Source organism: Heliconius melpomene, chromosome 19, assembly GCF_056956725.1.
Source record: "Heliconius melpomene rosina isolate 202511_hmr_F chromosome 19, ASM5695672v1, whole genome shotgun sequence".
Lineage (NCBI taxonomy): Eukaryota > Metazoa > Arthropoda > Insecta > Lepidoptera > Nymphalidae > Heliconius > Heliconius melpomene.
In genome coordinates this window covers 16,599,592-16,617,973 of record NC_140407.1, presented here as the reverse complement: position 1 = coordinate 16,617,973, position 18,382 = coordinate 16,599,592, and the positions used below count along the sequence as shown (strand labels likewise).

The 18,382-nt window shown below is 34.4% G+C and overlaps 2 protein-coding genes across 2 annotated transcripts; one reads left to right on the top strand and one right to left on the bottom strand.

The window, feature by feature from the left end:
• The first annotated feature begins 276 nt into the window (after positions 1–276).
• Trs23 (trafficking protein particle complex subunit 4-like protein Trs23) lies at positions 277–2,393 on the top strand. Its single transcript, XM_085203840.1, has 4 exons — positions 277–559; positions 641–732; positions 834–1,020; positions 1,879–2,393. The coding sequence occupies exons 1-4, from the start codon at positions 385–387 to the stop codon at positions 2,076–2,078; spliced, it is 654 nt and encodes a 217-aa protein (XP_085059966.1). The 5' UTR covers positions 277–384; the 3' UTR covers positions 2,079–2,393.
• Positions 2,394–2,766: 373 nt separating this feature from the next.
• Positions 2,767–18,216, bottom strand: LOC146529044 (WD repeat-containing protein 26). The gene is made up of 10 exons (XM_085203838.1): positions 17,357–18,216; positions 15,444–15,615; positions 14,482–14,958; positions 12,199–12,332; positions 9,970–10,087; positions 9,597–9,725; positions 8,094–8,227; positions 7,230–7,330; positions 7,033–7,148; positions 2,767–6,572 (listed from the first exon to the last, which is right to left on the bottom strand). Exons 1-10 carry the CDS (start codon positions 17,494–17,496, stop codon positions 6,414–6,416), a joined length of 1,680 nt encoding a protein of 559 aa, XP_085059964.1. The 5' UTR covers positions 17,497–18,216; the 3' UTR covers positions 2,767–6,413.
• Between the last annotated feature and the right edge of the window lie 166 nt (positions 18,217–18,382).

Genomic DNA, 18,382 nt, shown 5'->3' with positions numbered 1-18,382 from the left:
CTACCAAATTAACGTTGATGGTTATAATTTTAACACGAAGAATTCTAAAAAGTTTTATAAAATTGTATTGAATGTAACTTTCATACAAAGGGGATAATTTAATTTGACTTATCTAGTATTAAAAAGTGTTATTCATTAAAATATGTGATAAAATCATGTTATATAAATAAATGTCTACATTGTATTAAAATATCATATTGTTAAATAAAATATTCAATTAAGATTAACAAAGTTTAGGCATAATTTTTACTATCAACAGCCTACTGTCAATGTCAGCTGTCAGCTGTCAGCTGTCAACATTTGCGACTTACATTGTAGGAGGAAACGATTGAATATTTACTGTTTACTTCTGTAATTTTGTTTAATGCAATAAATAATAATAACATGGTGATATACGGAGTGTACATCGTTAGTAAATCTGGAGGTCTAATCTATAATTACGATCACAATATTCCTCGTGTTGAGACTGAAAAAACCTTTGGGTTTCCTTTAGACATCAAATTAGATTATGAAAATAAGAAAGTTGTAGTTGTGTTCGGTCAAAGGGATGGTATAAATGGTCAGTTACCTTGGGGGTACCTTGTAGATTAAATCTTTTAACAGAGTTATTATTTTATATTTTCTTTTTAATTCTGCACAGTGGGTCATGTTCTTCTGTCTGTTAATGGATCCCCAGTGAATGGACGAACGACTGAAGATGGAAAAGACGTTTTTGATCTAATAGGAGTTAAAGTAATGAAATTTAATTGTTACAAATAATTATATTAAAATCAAGGAACAATAAATTTAATATATTTATTATTATTTTCTATTTATTGATATCATTTTTACAGGAAAGTTATCCTCTTAGTTTAAAATTTGGGAGACCAAGAGCCACTACTAATGAAAAAATAGTGCTAGCTAGTATGTTCTACCCGTTGTTTGCACTTGCAAGCCAACTCAGTCCTGTACCAAAGTCCTCAGGCATTGACACACTCACAGCTGACACATTTAAATTATCTTGCTTTCAAACATTAACTGGTAAGTGGATTCATCATGAAATAGAAAGTGTCTTTGCAATTGTCACTGCCAATCTTGCTATACAGGCGTCCCTTGTACAACACGGTTTCGATATTACACGGTCCAAGAATTAAGACTAATATAACACGGTTTCGATATTACACGATACGAGAAATGATATTAGTAACACGATTTTGAAAAATATGCATCTTAAATTTGAACTTTTTTTTCGTTCAATAAGCTGTTTCTACTTGTTTTATACTATGTAATTATTATTATTAGTCTTTGAATATATTTTATTGTTGTATTTTTTAATTTTTGTATTTCATCATAAAATTGAATTTAATTTATTTTTCGTAATAAAAACATCAAGGTAACTTCCTTTTTCATTTATGTAGTACTTGGAACGAAATTTCAGCTATCATAAAACTTTACACCTTAAGATTTGGTTTCGATATAACACGGTACGCATTGCCTTTATTTGTATGATTTCAAAGTCTCGTATAACACGGTTTCGATATAACACGAGACAAGGTCTCGATACTACACGGTGTACAGTATGGTATACCTGGTTTCGTATAACACGGTTTCGATATAGCACGGTACGAATTAACCGTGTTATACGAGGGATGCCTGTATACAGAACACAGAGTGAAGCTTAAGAAAACCATTTCTGGTTTGAATTCCATTACTTTACATATCATTGGAAATACCTTTCAACTCTGTTAAATGGAAGTGCACATTAAGTGTAATTATTGGCTTCTGTCTCCTTGGTAAGAGAGATCCGGAGAAACAACATTAAATTGCACTATAAAAATCATGCTTTGCTGCTGCACCACAACAGTCAGCAAAAATTATTATAATATATTAATATTTCAGGAGTAAAATTCATAGTGGTGACAGATCCAAACATGCAAGGTCCTGATGTAGTACTAAAAAGGATATATGAGCTATACTCCGACTATGCTCTCAAGAATCCCTTTTACTCTCTAGAAATGCCAATAAGATGTGAACTGTTTGATACTTCATTACATACATTGTTAGAATTAGTTGAGAAATCTGGTACTTCTAATTTATAGTCTACAAATTTGTAATGTAACAAATTGTAAGTAATGACTGTATTTATTTTATAGTGTTGCCAGTTAACAGTGTGCTTGAAGTATTTTTTTTCTATATTTTGATATTTTTAACAATGCAATTAATTATTTTCAATTCTAAATTATTGGAAAAATGTTAAACATAACTTTTATAATCATTGTCAAAGGCACTGTTGAAAATATTTTGAGTGCTTTTTTATATTTTATCTTGTATTAAAATCCATAATGGTAAAGACATAATAACGTTTAAGTTCATAAAAAATATAGTTGAAAAATTTAAAATAATGATTATGAACATATTTTTTCGTTTTTCTTTAATGTCTCATTCCTCGCCTATTCCTGTCTTTTAACATGTCAGTGTGCAGTATTTTTTTTTGCACTTTATTCCTCACTTACCATCTAATTAACTAAACTATAAGGAAAATAAAATTATATAATTCATTTAAAAAAAAACATTTTAAATTTTAATTGAAGTTAAATCATGCTGTTATAGTCGCAATAGGATTTACTGACAAATGGTTGCGGGTTCGATATCAGATCAGATCAGAGATTTGTGGGTTTCGGATCAGGGATTTCATTATATATTGAAATATATTTAACAGATTTTCTCTATTTAAAAATTATAAATGTTAATATCATAGAATATGATATTAAAATAACACACAAAAAATACGATAAAAAATTTTATTGATATATAATAATTATTTATTTATAACAATCGACGGGCGCCTCTACGCTCACTACAGATACTATACCGCTTTGTACTTCTACAGAACACTTGCACTACAGCCTTTGAAACCCCGGGACCTTTTATTAATTCTTCAAAAATTTCTTTTAAATATCTCATTTTTATAATAGAAAATACTCTAAATCACAGGTTAGTAATTCGGTGAATAGGCCTCGATGGACTATTAACAAATTAAAGTTTTAACTAAATAATAATAGCTATGTTTATTTCGTGTTATTAGATCCCAGGGCTTGTTACGAAAACGGACAAAGCAGGGAAGCGGGATATGTACATGAGGAACCTGAACTGCGAATTTACATTATAAACTTCATTGAAAATAATATGGTCAATACTATTTATTAAAGAGAGTTAGTTCAGGATTCATAACGTATATTCAGCTTTATTTTTTGTATAAAAATAATACAGGAGCAGGACAAAGTGTAACAATGTGTACATGACTGATAGAAAAACGGTCGCGTCGTGTGCGGGCGGTGACGTCAGAGATTCCGTCAGTACAAAAATATGTTCCGAATTGCTCGAGTTACCTCTAACTTACGTACAAAATTACTCAAAATCTTAAATAGTAGTCTAAGCGGCGGTAGCGGGAGCTCGCGTCTTCTATAACTTAATGCCACTAACTCTTTAAAAACTATCGCATAAACTTCAGTTTGACGCCATCTTGACGTGACCATACATCAACAATTTGGCGCCAACACAACACAACGTGTCAGCTGTCATACTCGAGTCCGCCATCTTGGTTAATTCGTGTTCACTCGAAACACGCTAAACAAGCTGTTGTCAGGGATAAAATCAAAGCCAATGTTCAAGTAGAGCTATAAATATAATGATATATTAAACAAAACAAACCAAACATATCTGTCATCCAAGATAACATTCCAAACAATCTTAGCTTTTAAGTGTGACTAAAATAATCGCTCGCTTTATTTCTCACGCGAATATTGGCTTTAGCAGCCCTATTGCGTTCTTTCACTCGTTCGATTATAATTATACAATATTCCAATGACGATTGTACATAAATCATTACAAACATACGATTAATCGATTCAGTCGTCATTATCGTCATCAAAGCGTCATGTTTAGTACACGCTTACTCTATCTTACCTAGCGCGAATCCCGCACTCGCCTCCCCAACTCGATTAAATCAATAGCTTAGTATCAATTACTCAAGGACATTCTAACACAACCTTAATATGTAACGCCCGAAACTAAAGCTCAACAAGATAATTATAGTAATATTTGAATAAGTTAAATGAAAATCATTCATATTCTGATGTCTTAGTTAAGACAAGTCGCCATAAGTTTAAATTTAATTTATTTAAATACTACTATGACATGTTACAACTTGATTATTTATATATTGAAATATTATACATTATTTGTAGAATATTTAGCTGATGAAAAAAAATACCATCTGGATGGATTTCGACACATTTTTTGCATATGTCTTATAATTGGATTTTAATAGACGAATGACACAAACGAAATATCATCTTATGAAAATACACAATCGTCTTTGTATCGAATGAAAATCGATTTTATTGCACTCTAAAATGGCACTATAATTGCACGTTTTTATATAAAAAAAATCTTTTTGTTTTACTTTCACATGGCTGGTCCTCATTGTTGGTTAATTTTAACAAATCAATATTTTCTTATATCTTTAATAAAATATAAGGCCTCTCAAAAAACACGAACATTGATACTTTACATATTAAGTCCTTAACTACTTTTTTTAAGAATTTAAACTACAATTTGCCACAAGAAAAACGTTCTTATAGTTTATAGTTATGAACATAATGTATATATATGAACAATTAAAGCTTCAAAAGGTTGTTCACAAATTATATGAAAAATATAAATAGTACATTTTGTGAAATAAAAGATATAAACAATCTTTAAAATAAATAACCTGTTAAGTGGACAATATATATATATATATATTTCTTAAATTATATTTTAATTGAATCATCACCAAGTAACTTACCAGTGGAAATATTTCAGTACTATACACGTAGCATCTATGCCTGTAACCCTCATTCGACAAATCATTGGTAATATTTTGATTTTGATCTCTATGGTAATATAAAGTATTCTTCCAATAATTCTTATTTTTTAAAGCATTGTATAGACATAAATCAGTTTGAACCAGGGCTTGTTAACTTTAACAATTAACATTTAAATTAACGTTAATTACCGGTAATTCCAACGGAATAATAACGTTATAATTAGGTTAATTTTGCGTTAAATCTTAACGTTAAATTTAGTGTAGTTCGAAAGTAGCGATAAAAGTAGTGGTATAAATCATCCTTTTATTTTGTTACCTTTATCCGACGTTGCCGTTGTGACACAGCGGCACAACTGTTTGACTGTAACGCGACGGTTGTCGGTTCGATCCCCACTCGAGGAAGTGAAATATTTATTTACGTTTATATTTCCCTTTCTTCGCTCTGGTGTCGAGGCAAAGCGCGGCGTTGAGTTTACCCACTCAACACCCAATGCCTCCAGAATTAATTCGGCAGAAAGTGGGGAACGGAGTGTCTTAACACTAGGTTCCCTCTGCATACCCTGCTATGTGCGGGATACAACGTAAAGCTAAAAGAAAAAGAAACAAAGAAAGTTTCACAAAATATTTTTTATAATGATAATAATTTTATTAAACTTACCCATTTAAGTTTATAAATTAAATGCTTAACGAATGTAAAACCAACGATGTACCTATATTCACAAAAACAATTAAAACTCGGAATAGCAAAAGAAAATACGACCGCGACGGTAACAAAACTAGCTTATAACGATACCATTTTAACGATACCTAATGATTCCGTGGATTTCAAGTTAACGGTAAAATTATCTAAATGTAAAGGTAAATATGGTAACGCTATTTTTTAAGCATCGATACCCGGCGTAACGAACTTTTTAACGTTAATTCAGCCCTGGTTTGAGCATTACAAAAAAATTGTTTTTCTAATGACAGTCTTAAGAAAAAAATAAAGAGTACTTAGATAAAACAACTTTATATTTATTTTTTTCAATATAAATAATTTAGTGAGTCGAAAATCAAATATTTGGTATTGATAAAAGAATAAAAAAGAAACTTTACTCATCATCATCAGCCTGTCCTCGTCCATTGCTGGACATAGACCTCTCCAATATTTTAGAACTAAATATAAAAATAAAGAAAAGACCGACAGAAAGTAATTTGAAATGTCATAAAGTTCATAATTTCCAATTTAAAACTTTACTAAAAGACAATATTACCATAAAAGTAAAAACACAATGGATCTGAGTAAAGTAAACATGACTTACGTAGCTTTGGACCCCACAGATTATTTATAAGATTTATCCCTGAAACATCTATCATTGACTGTAGAGCACAATGGGGCATATAAAGTTTAGATGAGGCTAGTAGGATCGGTTTATATTCCTGTGACATCATATCACCACAACAGGCGCATATCAGTTAATTAATTACATATCAGGGCTTACAATGTAGATGGGGCTAAGACGGTTTGGGGTTCATATTACCATTGATTGTACGACACAACCGGGGGATACGAGTAGGGTCGTCATTAATGTGGCCTCGGCCCCCACAGCCGCAGTGAGTAGTCATCCGAGGCGGACACGAGCACGTCGGGGTGTACAGGGTTCCACGCCACCGCGTTGACGCACCGCGTGTGGCCGGACACCACCGCTATAGGCTCTTCACCGCCTATGTGCCAGATATATACCTGTACGTACAAAATAACATTTTGTTAGTTTTAACTTATATTACAGTGTTATTGATAATTTATTGACATTTCATACTAAGAAAAGAAAATCTATTCATTAATTATCTTTTTTTGAAACTCAACCACCCGTTATTTTATTATATTGTGTATGATATTTTATAATTATATTTTATTTTGAAATTGTTTATATATTGTTTATTGATTTTAAATTTAAAAAAAAATATTTAAAATGAATTAACATCCAACATTGTTTATTTTTTTCGGAAATATATAAAATACGCAGCAGAATTTGAACCTTCACCTCTTGGAAACTTCGACGGTTAGCAAGATGTGCGGGTTCATATCACACTCCCAATTTTTATAGGTTTTCTAAAACAATATTTTTCTTTCCTAAATATACCAGTTTAAAAAAATACATAATAAAGTAATATTTATTAAGCATCAGTCAATAGTAGTATACCTTATTGTCCTCGCTCCCTGACGCTATGAAGTCTTGATGCGCGCCTCCGAAGCATGCGTGGATAGTGAAGTGTCCTTGCGACAGGCCGCGGAAACGACGGACTAGGGCACGCGCTCCTATTGTGATCAATTGAAGATTAATTAAATCAGTTTCTCTATGTGATTAAACTGTAAAAGTATGACTAAGGAAATACTCACGTATATCCCACAAGTGCACGCCTTGGTTAGCTACATTGAGTAACAGCAGAGTGTCCGCAGCGTTTAACGTCATTGCCATCACTGCGTGTTCCTCTTGGATACTGTAGACACAGTTGAATTTACTATTCTCTATTAAATCTTCTTTATAGTCCACAAACCCCTATAGGATTACACCTACTCTACTCTACTCTACTACTCCTTATGTACCCACATATACCTTATTGAAGTTACCCTGACATGTTCTTATTTATGTAACCTTATGTGCCCCGAAAAGCCCCATATCACTCGACAAAAATTAACTTTAAAAAATAATTAAACTGGGCACGTTATTAAAGGATAAGAATCACACTTGAAAACTTATATACAATTTTTCTTTTCAAGCCTTAAAATAGTAGGTAACAATATTTATATAAATAATAAACATGATATCCTGTTTAAAGTTAAAAACAGGCCAATTTTATTTATATATCTATATATATAAAATCGAAAGGTCACTCACTCATCACGAAATCTCAAAAACTACATGTGCTAGGAGTCTCAAATTTTGCATAGACGTCACTAGGACATAGTCATGGAGACAGAAATTAATAATAACATAGTTCACACGGGTGAAACCGCGAGCGGGCCGCTAGTTTTATTATAAATTCAAATTACATTTCATATTAAGGCCGTCGTGGCCCACCGTCACAATGAAATATTTTCATCTTCTCACGCTAGCCTATGCAATACCTCGTAAACTGGGACAGAATTGAACAAGTTGTCATGACAGTTCCTTCTGCCTACCCGCTATATGGGGGGATATGGCTCAAGCTAAAGTAACATTTCATAGTACTTTTACGCAATTTCTAAAAACAAAATACTCACAGATTCCTATCAGCCAGATCAGCAAAATCATAGAGGCGTACGCGGTGGTGCGTGTCGGCGGCCAGCACGCGCCCGTCCGCGCGGCATGCCAGCGCATTCACGCGGACGCCGTCCCAGTTGTTCAGCAGGGTACCCTAAGGACACGTTATTATAAACGTCGGGTTTCCAAAAATGTATAACACTATATATACGTGATTAATTTGGTTTATAACTTTCGTTTAAAATGTTCATTATATTAGAAAACAGTTATGTATAAAAAATGGATAGTCTTAATGTGTAGGTTTACATTCCAGAAAAGTAAATAAATGTAGAGTATCAGAAAAATTACGAATAACAATAAAAATTACGAATAACAATAATTATTAAAATAATAAAAATTACGAACATAATATAATTTTTAAACGGTTTTATTTAGCTCACCCTGTTTGTTTTTTATTTATTTGTTTGGGTCAAATTTAGTAATTGAAATTCCCGTTAACAGATTGATCTGAAATTTGGTATACGCCTTTGATTCTGGTGACAATACAATTATCCATATTCAATATTATTGTGAATCCAACTTAGTTTTTTTCAATTCCATCAATATAGGTATCAAATGAAAGGGCTTGTCAAGTAGAATTCAGTGCACTATACAAAATCAAAATCAAAGATGGCCACTGCTACAAAATGGCGGGTAATGTAGTTTTCAATCCCATCAATATGGGTATCAAAATAAAGGGCTCGGTAAGTATAATACAGTATAACTATACAAAATTACAATATGAATCTCCCACCCAAGTCAAGATCTGGTATCCTGTCGAGGACTGTGTGGCGTTAGGGTGGCTAAAAATGATACGTCGCTAGGAGTACACCACCCAAGTTAAGGTAAAAGGTAAAAGCGCACCGAGAACTGTGTGGCATTAGGATGCCATGGATTATGGATAAAAATGATATGTCGTTAGCGTTTTCCCCTCAAGATTCAGGCACATCTTGTTGTACATAGCCTTGCCCTTCTATTTCACCCCTGGGGGGGTCGACCGTAACATTATCCATTAACCTTGCAATAATGAGGGACTCAACGAATTGAATAGAATGAGAAATAAAAACTAAAAACTTAAAAATAAAAAAGTAACTCATCACTGAAATGGAAGTTTGTACATGGAAAATGTTAAGGAAAATCTATTATTGGAGGCATTTATTAATGTAATATTATGCAAAATAATGATTTATTAATATTTCGTCTGTTCGTCTGGGTATTCGTTCACGCTAAACACAAACCTAAAAACAAACAGCTTAACCGATTTAAATGCAATTTCGCCAAAACATTTAATGTTTGTTTTATTTCAATGTACAATGGTCTGACAATATAAAGAATTGTGTGCATAATGTTGCTACAAAATAAGTGTTTTATTGAATTGGCAAAATGTTAACTATTAATATATGGATATTGTCTTTAAAATGATAACGTTAATAGGTCAAAAAAATAATTCAGTTCAGGGTCGCGGGTGACTCTGCTCGACTCACGTCGAGGCTGCAGTGGTAGAACTGGCCGCGCGCGCCGCCACACACGAACTTGTCGGACGCAGCGTGCCACGCTACCGCCGTCAGCGAGTCCTCCTGCGAGTGCGTCATCTTCAGGTGCAGCTGCTCCGTCTGCGCAATCGAGCAAGCCATTGACTTGAATCACATAATCATTTACTTTTATTTTCATTTTACATTTTTTTGTCAAGTTCACGATGTATCCCGCACACAGAAGGGTAGGCAGAGGGAACATAGTTATTTAGGCCACGTCGGCCCACTATTTTACATATAGTTCACAATTCAACTATAAAACATAATAATTAAAACGAACATAACATTAAATTAACATGTATAACACAAAACACTCTCATTGTACCTCAATATTCCATATCCACAAGTCGGGGCAGTCCTCGGGGCCGGCGGCTATGAGGTAGCGGCCGTCGGGGCTCCAGGAGAGGTACGACACTCCGTAAGAGTGCCCCTCGAGGGATTTTCTGTAAAAATCGATTCGCGATTCATATAAAATATATAATTGTTATAGCAAATAAGTATAGAACATATTATAATAATAAAATTACCTATTTCTCCTCTTAGTAGTTAGTTGATGAAAAATATATGTGAAAATCTATTACTTACTAAAAAAAAAGAACTAACAACAATTATTTCTAAAATTTAACTTTGTATTTGGGCACGCTAATCTTAGAAATAGCTTAAATTAGCATCACGCTGTACCCCGCACGTAAGCCGAGGAATCCTAGTGTTAAGTGTGTGTGTGTGTTTGTAGCAGAGCTCAACGCCGCGCTTTACCTCTACACCAGAGCGAAGAAATGAAAATATACATTTAAATAAATATATAATTTCCTCGAGTGGGGATCGACCTACTACCAGCGGCTTAAGCAATAGCTTCACCGATTTACATACAAATTCAAATTTAAATTCGCAGACATAGAAAAAATTGAATAGAATCAGCTTCATACAGTATTCTGCACACAGCAGGGTAGGCAGAGGCAAACTAGTGGTAAGACACTCCATACTCCACTTTTCGTCGAATTCTGGAGACATTGCGACTTAAGTGGCGGAACTCGACGCCGCTCTTTGTCTCGACACCAGAACGAACAAATGAAAATATAAATGTAAATAAATATTTTATTTTTCCGAGTGGAGATCGAACTCACAACCGTCGCATTACAATCACACTTGTGTGTCCTGTCCTGTCACAAAAATATTTTATCTATAAAGGTAGTCTTTTATCTATAAAGGTAGTCTTTAAGACAAAAATGTATTAATAAATAGTAAGTTTGAGTCAGTGAAGAAAAATAAGGTATTGTTAGAAATCGGAAGCGGTTAAGTAAAAAAATAGTTAAATTTATGTAGTAGTAGTATAGTCTGGCAAACATGTTATTGATAATGGGAAGCACGCGCGGCAAATTGCGCAGAAAGCGTATTTTGATGTCTGCACATATATATTTGATGTTTCGCGGGGAATCGTTGCGGGGTGTGACCGGGCTACGGTACAGTCGAGTGCAACGCTATCAGTTCATTACTATGAAATATGAATATAATATCATATGATAGCATCATATATACGGAATGGCGTAGTAGAGCATATTTATCTAGTAATATTATAAAAATTAGTAAAAAACACCAAAGCAACATGCAAAATGAAGATATGGTAAATTGAAAAATTAAATAAAAAACTGAATTTAATTATTATAATGAGGCCACATACAAATCTTCTCAATCCAAATTCAATAAAAAAAGTAAATTTAATATATAAAACATGCAAACAAATACAAGATTTTGGCGTTGAAAAATAAAAATTGACAAATAATAAAGCAAATAATCAAAACGGTAAAAGGCATTTTTGTTTACAATTAATTATATTCTTGTTTGAACAATATAGTGTGAGCTCGATAGTACCTTTAAAGATGTGTGGGTGCGAATTTCCTGTAAGGACGTAGCGCTCACACTGACGCAAATGGCAAACTATGGCAAAGGGATACCGCACTCTCATTTTTTGTACCTCAAAATTTATTGAAATAATTTATCCAATATTATTTTCTTTTATATAATCTTTAAGAAGTTTAAATATTGCCAGATATTTCTTTATTCATATTGCATAGTTTATAAGCTTGTATTATGCACACTAAATGTTTATGTTATGTGTTACGTAAATATCATGTGCCATTAGTTATATAAGCAGAAGCTTAGAATTGATTAATTATTTATTGACTCAAAAATGTTATTATACTTTTCGGGCTAGTCTTGATTTTATTCTCGACAACAATGTATGGAACAGCTGATTATTTTGTGATATTTAGATATCTTCATAAAATTTTCGTTTTGTATAATTTACTACAACATAAACATGATCAGATATTTTAATTATCGTATAGGTAAATGTGATTTGCTAAGCCTGAGGTAAAACAACATAACAGTGTAATACTGATCGAACGTTCTCTGCGCATACGTATACTGCGCAATTTACCGCGCGTGCTTCCCATTATCAATAACATATTTGCCAGACTATAGTAGTAGTGTATTTAACAAATTTATCAATATTGTCTATCTAAAATAATAAAATTTATGATAACATAATATATACCTAAAGGAGAGTCTTTTGGCGACAGGATCGAAGTCCCATATCATGACAGTGTTGTCCTTAGAGCCCGAGGCCAGCTTGGAACCATCGGGTGACCACTTGCAGTACCATACTTCATCACAGTGCTCATTGAGAACCTACGTAGAAACATACAGAATACATCAAAGTGCTGCCTTAATTATAAGTGGGTGTGGAGGTGTGTAGTTTTCTCTGCCTGAGCTGGTACATATGAGATACATAATGAAGAAACACAATACACAGCAGCAGCTTGAAGTTGCAAAATTGTTGTTTCTTAACAGTTGTGTGTAGTAAGTGTATTTTTTTTCCTTTACTCCTAGTCTATACTCTATTCACTATGGCATGAGAAAAATAGTAAACAAAAAAAATTCTGTTTCTCAAACTTTTACGTATTTTTTTTTATCTTTATTTAATTTATTTATGCACAAGTTTTATCCTACAACAAATGGGTACTCTGTTGAGCCTCATAACTACACTACTAGACAGAATAAAAAAATAACAATGTTAAGAATAGGAACATGGAATATCAACGGTCTGGCTCCAAATAAATCTGAGTTAGAGTTACTGATTGTAAACAACAACCTTGATGCCGTCCTTATAGCTGAAGCGCACTGTACGGAAAAAAGTAATATCAAAATCAAGGACTGTTACACCTATGTCACCCACCACCCGGATGGCACTGGTCATGCTGGAACCGCGATTATAATCCGAAAAAACATCAGACACCATCCCTTGCCCGGGTATAAAACAAGCCCAATCCAGGCAATTACCATTGTTATAGAAAGTAAGGAAGGACCACTCCATATATCTGTGATTTACTGTCCCCGAAAACATACAATAGACAGTTCGATGTACAATGAGTTCTTCTCAACACTGGGCACTAAGTTTATCGTAGGGGACGACTGGAACGCCAAACATACATACTGGGGTTCCCGATTAACCACAACGAGGGGCCGCCAACTGAAAACCTGTATTGATTTGAATCACTTTAACACGATCTCCAGTGGTGAATATTATATTACCATATTGGCCTACTGACCAAAAGAGGAAACCTGATTTATTGGTTTTTTTTATAGTCAGTGGACTATCAAAACAGCACCCCAAAATTGGATCTTGCCTTGACAGTAGTTCTGATCATACCCCAGTACAATAAGTAATAATGTAATATTTTATGACGAACCAGAAACACTCTACAACCAATTTACTGACTGGCTAGGCTTTAAAGAACAGTTGGAGGAGAACATACAACTACAGATATCTTTAAAAACACCTTCAGAGATCGAAGAAGCCACAAAATATATTACCAATTTGATACAAAACGCGTATTATTTTCATAGTAAATAATTTCAGCAAAAAACCTTCCTTTTGAAATTAAACAGAAAGTCCTAGAAAAAAGAAGAAAGCGAAGAACTTGGCATCAAACTAGACAAAATGTGACAAGGCTTCCCTAAATAAAGCTATAAGAGAGTTGAAAGACACACTGGATGAAGTAAGTAATGCCACTCTACAAAATAAGTTACAAAACCTAACTGCTACACCCTCCACGGAGTACTCGCTGTGGAAATTCACCAAAAATCTCAACAGACCGCAACAAATTAATATATCTATTATTCAATTATTTATTAGTATTCAGAGGATTTTGAGGCACTATTGCCTACATTAATGACGAAACGGTCCACCATATTATCTATTATATGATGTAACAAACAGCATGTAATTTATTTTTACACTATTATACTATTTATTTTAAAATATGTCTCAAGTTCAAGAAGAAGATGGCTTTTGGGTTTTTACATGTCAAGTATTTAAAAATTATTATTGAAAGGGAACAAAATAATTAAAGAATCTTTGATATTATAAAACGGGGTGCTGTTCACCTTGTTTTTAACTTTAAAATTACAATGTTCATATCCTTAAATAAAATTAAAATCTTTATTTTTTAATTCATTATATAAGTTTCTTTTTACGTACTTCTTTTCGTATTCGAAGTATATAAAAAATTGTGAATTTTGTAAATATTTTTTTTCCTGAATTACCGGTATTCCATATCTATAATAAGATAACACTATTTACAGTGCTATTTTTAATTTTTTTTGTATATTATTGCCATGTATCCATAGATAAATAATTTTAAAATTAATATCAACCGTGAAATGTAAACAACCTTTTTTTGACTTGTTTACCTTTTATCTCATGCTTTTGTGAATAGAGGTCATTTAAGTAAGTATATGTAATAACAATAAAGTATGTGTAACAATAATAACTAACCTGCAAAGAGTGTATAGGAAACTGGTCCGCCGAACAGTGATGGTCGGCCAGCAGCGAGAAGGGTATCGGCTCGGGAGGCGCGGGAAGCGCGGGGGCCACCGGCGGATCGGGGGTCGCGGGCGGGGAGGGCGGCGGTAGGCGCGGCGCGGCGTGGAAGCGACAGCGCGCCGTCTGCTGTGCGGCGGCCTGCGCCAGCAGTGCGCGCAGTCGGTCGGGCGCCATCATGAGCGCGGGCGGCAGCACTTGCTGCACGCGCGCCAGAACGCGCGCGCGCGCCTCCGCACCTCCGGGCCAGGCCGCGCGCGCGCGTAGCTCGGTGGCGTCGGCGCACATCATGAGTGCGGACAGGCGGTGCACGCGCGGCGTGTCGTGCTGCAGGGGCGTAAGCTCGTTGCGCAGCACGTGCAACGCGTCCAGCACTCGCCCGGCCTCCAAATGCTCTAGGTATTTTTGTTCTAGCACTACAAATTTCATCTCCTGTCAATACGGAAACTTATATCATTGTAGTGAAAAAATCATACCATATAGGATAGAATTATCAAAATGTATTAATGCTTTTTGACGTCGATTATTTATATTTTGACGCGATGTTACGTATTTTATGTAAATAAGAGGTATATTAATTTTTTTTCCATTTCTAACATAATATTTGACAATTATTTTTCCTGCAATAGCAAATTAATATAGTAGATACTGTTGTAATGTTTCCTTTATAAATTATTTATATACATTTTAAAATTACTATCACCATACTCACGACCAAAGAACAAATACTTTTAAAATATGTCAGTGGGATTAACTGCATATTCACTAAGTCATAGACACAACATCTACCAATGAATACAAACTACTGTAAGGTATTTGAAATATCTAGTTTATAAACGCGAATAATCCGACAACAATCAACAAATTGAACATGTATAAAACATAAACATATGACAATGACAAAGCAGTTATCTCACAGATAAATGATGCGCATCGACGTGCGGCGAGTCGCGCAAGAGGTCGTGCAGCGCGCGCAGGTCGTGGTCCGCCTTCACCCAGTCGCCGGCTAGAACGTGCTGCCTGAATGTGGCGGCGGCGGGGTGCTCCAGGTGCAGGCCGGACTCCTCCATCAGGAGGGCCGCGCTTCGCCTGGAAATAAACATTTATATGTTACTATAACTGCGACATCACCTGCCGCCTATTCATTTGGACTTGAGACAAAACGTGAACAAATGAAACAGTTTCTTCACTTCACTGACATAAGATAAAAAGATTGCAAATAGTTAAATATATATATACGACTTGCCTCAATATAATTAAATATATTGAGGCAAGTCGTGAGGAGTACAAACGTGCGACTGTCAACGCGACAGGTTGTGGGTTCGATTCCCACTCGATAACGATTCAAACGTTGAGTTCTGCCATTCAATTAATCCAGAATCGCAAGAGCCAGACGTGCGCTGCACCGACTGCACCGGCGGCACCCCGAGGACGGACAAACGACTACTGTTGTCGTAGCTTCATGGTTTATTCGATACTATAGGCGATTTATTTATTAACTTGATAATGCAATCCCGAATAAAATTATGTTAGTGCGGTTTGAACCTACAACTGTATGTGGAGTCTGCTGTAGTTGCACTTCATCCTAGTGGCGTAAATCTATGCCATTTAGAATGACCAATAATTTAGTATAAAATAGTGAATATACAAAATAAGTGCTTTTGTATGTTTCTATTTTAATGCTCCTATTCATATCTATTATTATTTATCTAGGATACTGTTCTATAAGCAGTGTAAACAAATGCAGAGGGATAATAACAAAATACTTTCAAGTGAATATTATGAATATGAAAAAGAAAAGAAAAATTCTACCTTTTTACAATTGAAATGTCTGGTTCTTAACTTTAATAGTATGGCCTTAGTATCATTGTCTATTTTCAAAAAATAATATACCAGTTCCATGGCTTTTAGGCAGATTTATGGCTATTAGCAATGGAAATAGAATATTTTAAAATGATTCTAAATATGTCAATAACAATAAAAAAAATCTGAAATAAAAATACAATAAAATTTTGTCAAATAAAAAAGCCAAATAAATTATGTTAGAAGCCATTGTGGTATAGTAGATCACGGTTTGACTGTAAAACAAATATAATTATTACAAAACACAAGTTTACATGATTATATTTAAATTGCAACAGTTTCATACATACATTTTTTCACTTAAAATTAGCTATTTAAAATGGACATGCTTATTTCCAAAGGCATATTTAATCTTTATCTACCTCATGTTTACATGATATAATATCAGGCAATTAAATTCTAATGAATTATAGATATAGATATATTAATATTTTTGCAATAATCCTAGTTCATTATATCAATATTAAATAATAATGGCTTAGATTTCTAAAGGTACTACTTCATTTATAAAATCATTTTTTTTACTGAAAATTCATATGTGGCTGAACAACACACATTGTATAAAATGAATAAAAAAAATTTTTGTTGCATCTCATACTGTGCATCAGACAAAGAAACTATTTAAAAAAACACAGCTACAGATGTTTCATTGATTGATCATCATCAATAAACAATTTTATCAAACATATTTAATGTTCATGTGTTGAGCAATTACAATTATATTCTTTATTATTATAGCTACAATATAAACAAATAATATATATTATACATTTAATATTAACCAATATAAATGGCTTTCTTTATATATAGTTAATTATTAATTATAATGTATCTATGTTACAAAGCAGTGTCTAGTAGGACTTTATGAAGATACAAACCAAACCAAAAAACAGCTACTATTTATAAACAATAGTTTTTTATAAGCAGATGTAAACAAACAAAGGAATATGAACAAATGTGTACTCACTCGAGTCCAACAGAGAGCAGATGCTGCCCGATGAGTCGGACTATCTCCTGGTCGGTCTGCCCCATGCGGAGGCCGGGGGGCAGGTCGCCGTTGCGGGCGTCGCCGTTAAGGTGCGCCCCGTTGGCCGGCGGCTGGTGCATGGTCGGCTCCGGCGACAGCCTGCGCGTCCGCTTGCGCGGCGGCCGTTGGCCCTCGTCCCCCGAGTCACTGGAGGCCAGGCTGGCCCGCTGCGCTGCCCCCGTCACCAGCCCCGCCGCATCGGCCGAGTCGCGGCGTGACGTCACGCCCGCCGCCGCCCGCGCTCAATGAACCATCGAACCTTTGTTCGTCGCTTAACGTTTCGCGTTTGTTCCCACACAACCCCAACTCTGACCTTTGTTTATATTCGTTTTATATGAATACACTTTTGTTAGGGAATGTGCCGAGAGCACGGGGAGCTCTTGTCAGCGTCCGCAGCGTACACAAAAATCAGCTGAAAATGATACGACAGCTGTCTATGTCGCTGTCCGCTGTGTTCACATCGCCCTTCGGTCCGCTTCGTGTGACGTGTGTGTTATATTATACGCTGCTCGCTACTCGTTAAGTCGCTAGTCGCTACTCGCTGTTGGGTCGTGGTTGCGCGACTAGCGCTACCGAAATCGAATGAAATCATGTGCGATATAAATGACCTCAAAATCTAAATGAGCATTAACAAAACGGCACACTGTTAAAATAATATGCAAAGCTTCTTATATTTTATTCAAAACAAAAAAGTATATTATATGAATAATTTACCCCTCTGATAAAAGATAATGACTACCCAGTACCAAATCGAAACACAAACTTTGTATGTTCCTCGCTTTGTCTATCAGAATCCTGATTATCTTTTTATTGCATTTCCTATCTATCTTTAAGGGTAAGTTCAAAATTATAAAAATAAATAAAATTATTTAAATTTTATTCATAAAAATTGTATGAGTATAAAAATTTAAAATTTATTTACTAAAATAAAATTATTTAATTTTTTTTTATAAGATTAAATATCAT

Bases quoted from the DNA above. Each gene is read 5' to 3' on its own strand.
- Trs23 (XM_085203840.1), top strand. From the start codon at position 385: ATGGTGATATACGGAGTGTACATCGTTAGTAAATCTGGAGGTCTAATC. The intron at 733-833 runs GTAATGAAATTT...TCATTTTTACAG, and splicing joins TTGATCTAATAGGAGTTAAA to GAAAGTTATCCTCTTAGTTT. The intron at 1,021-1,878 runs GTAAGTGGATTC...TTAATATTTCAG, and splicing joins TTGCTTTCAAACATTAACTG to GAGTAAAATTCATAGTGGTG.
- LOC146529044 (XM_085203838.1), bottom strand. From the start codon at position 17,496: ATGCACCAGCCGCCGGCCAACGGGGCGCACCTTAACGGCGACGCCCGC. The intron at 12,333-14,481 runs GTTAGTTATTAT...GTTTCTACGTAG, and splicing joins TTCCTATACACTCTTTGCAG to GTTCTCAATGAGCACTGTGA. The intron at 7,149-7,229 runs GTGAGTATTTCC...TGATCACAATAG, and splicing joins CGTGCACTTGTGGGATATAC to GAGCGCGTGCCCTAGTCCGT.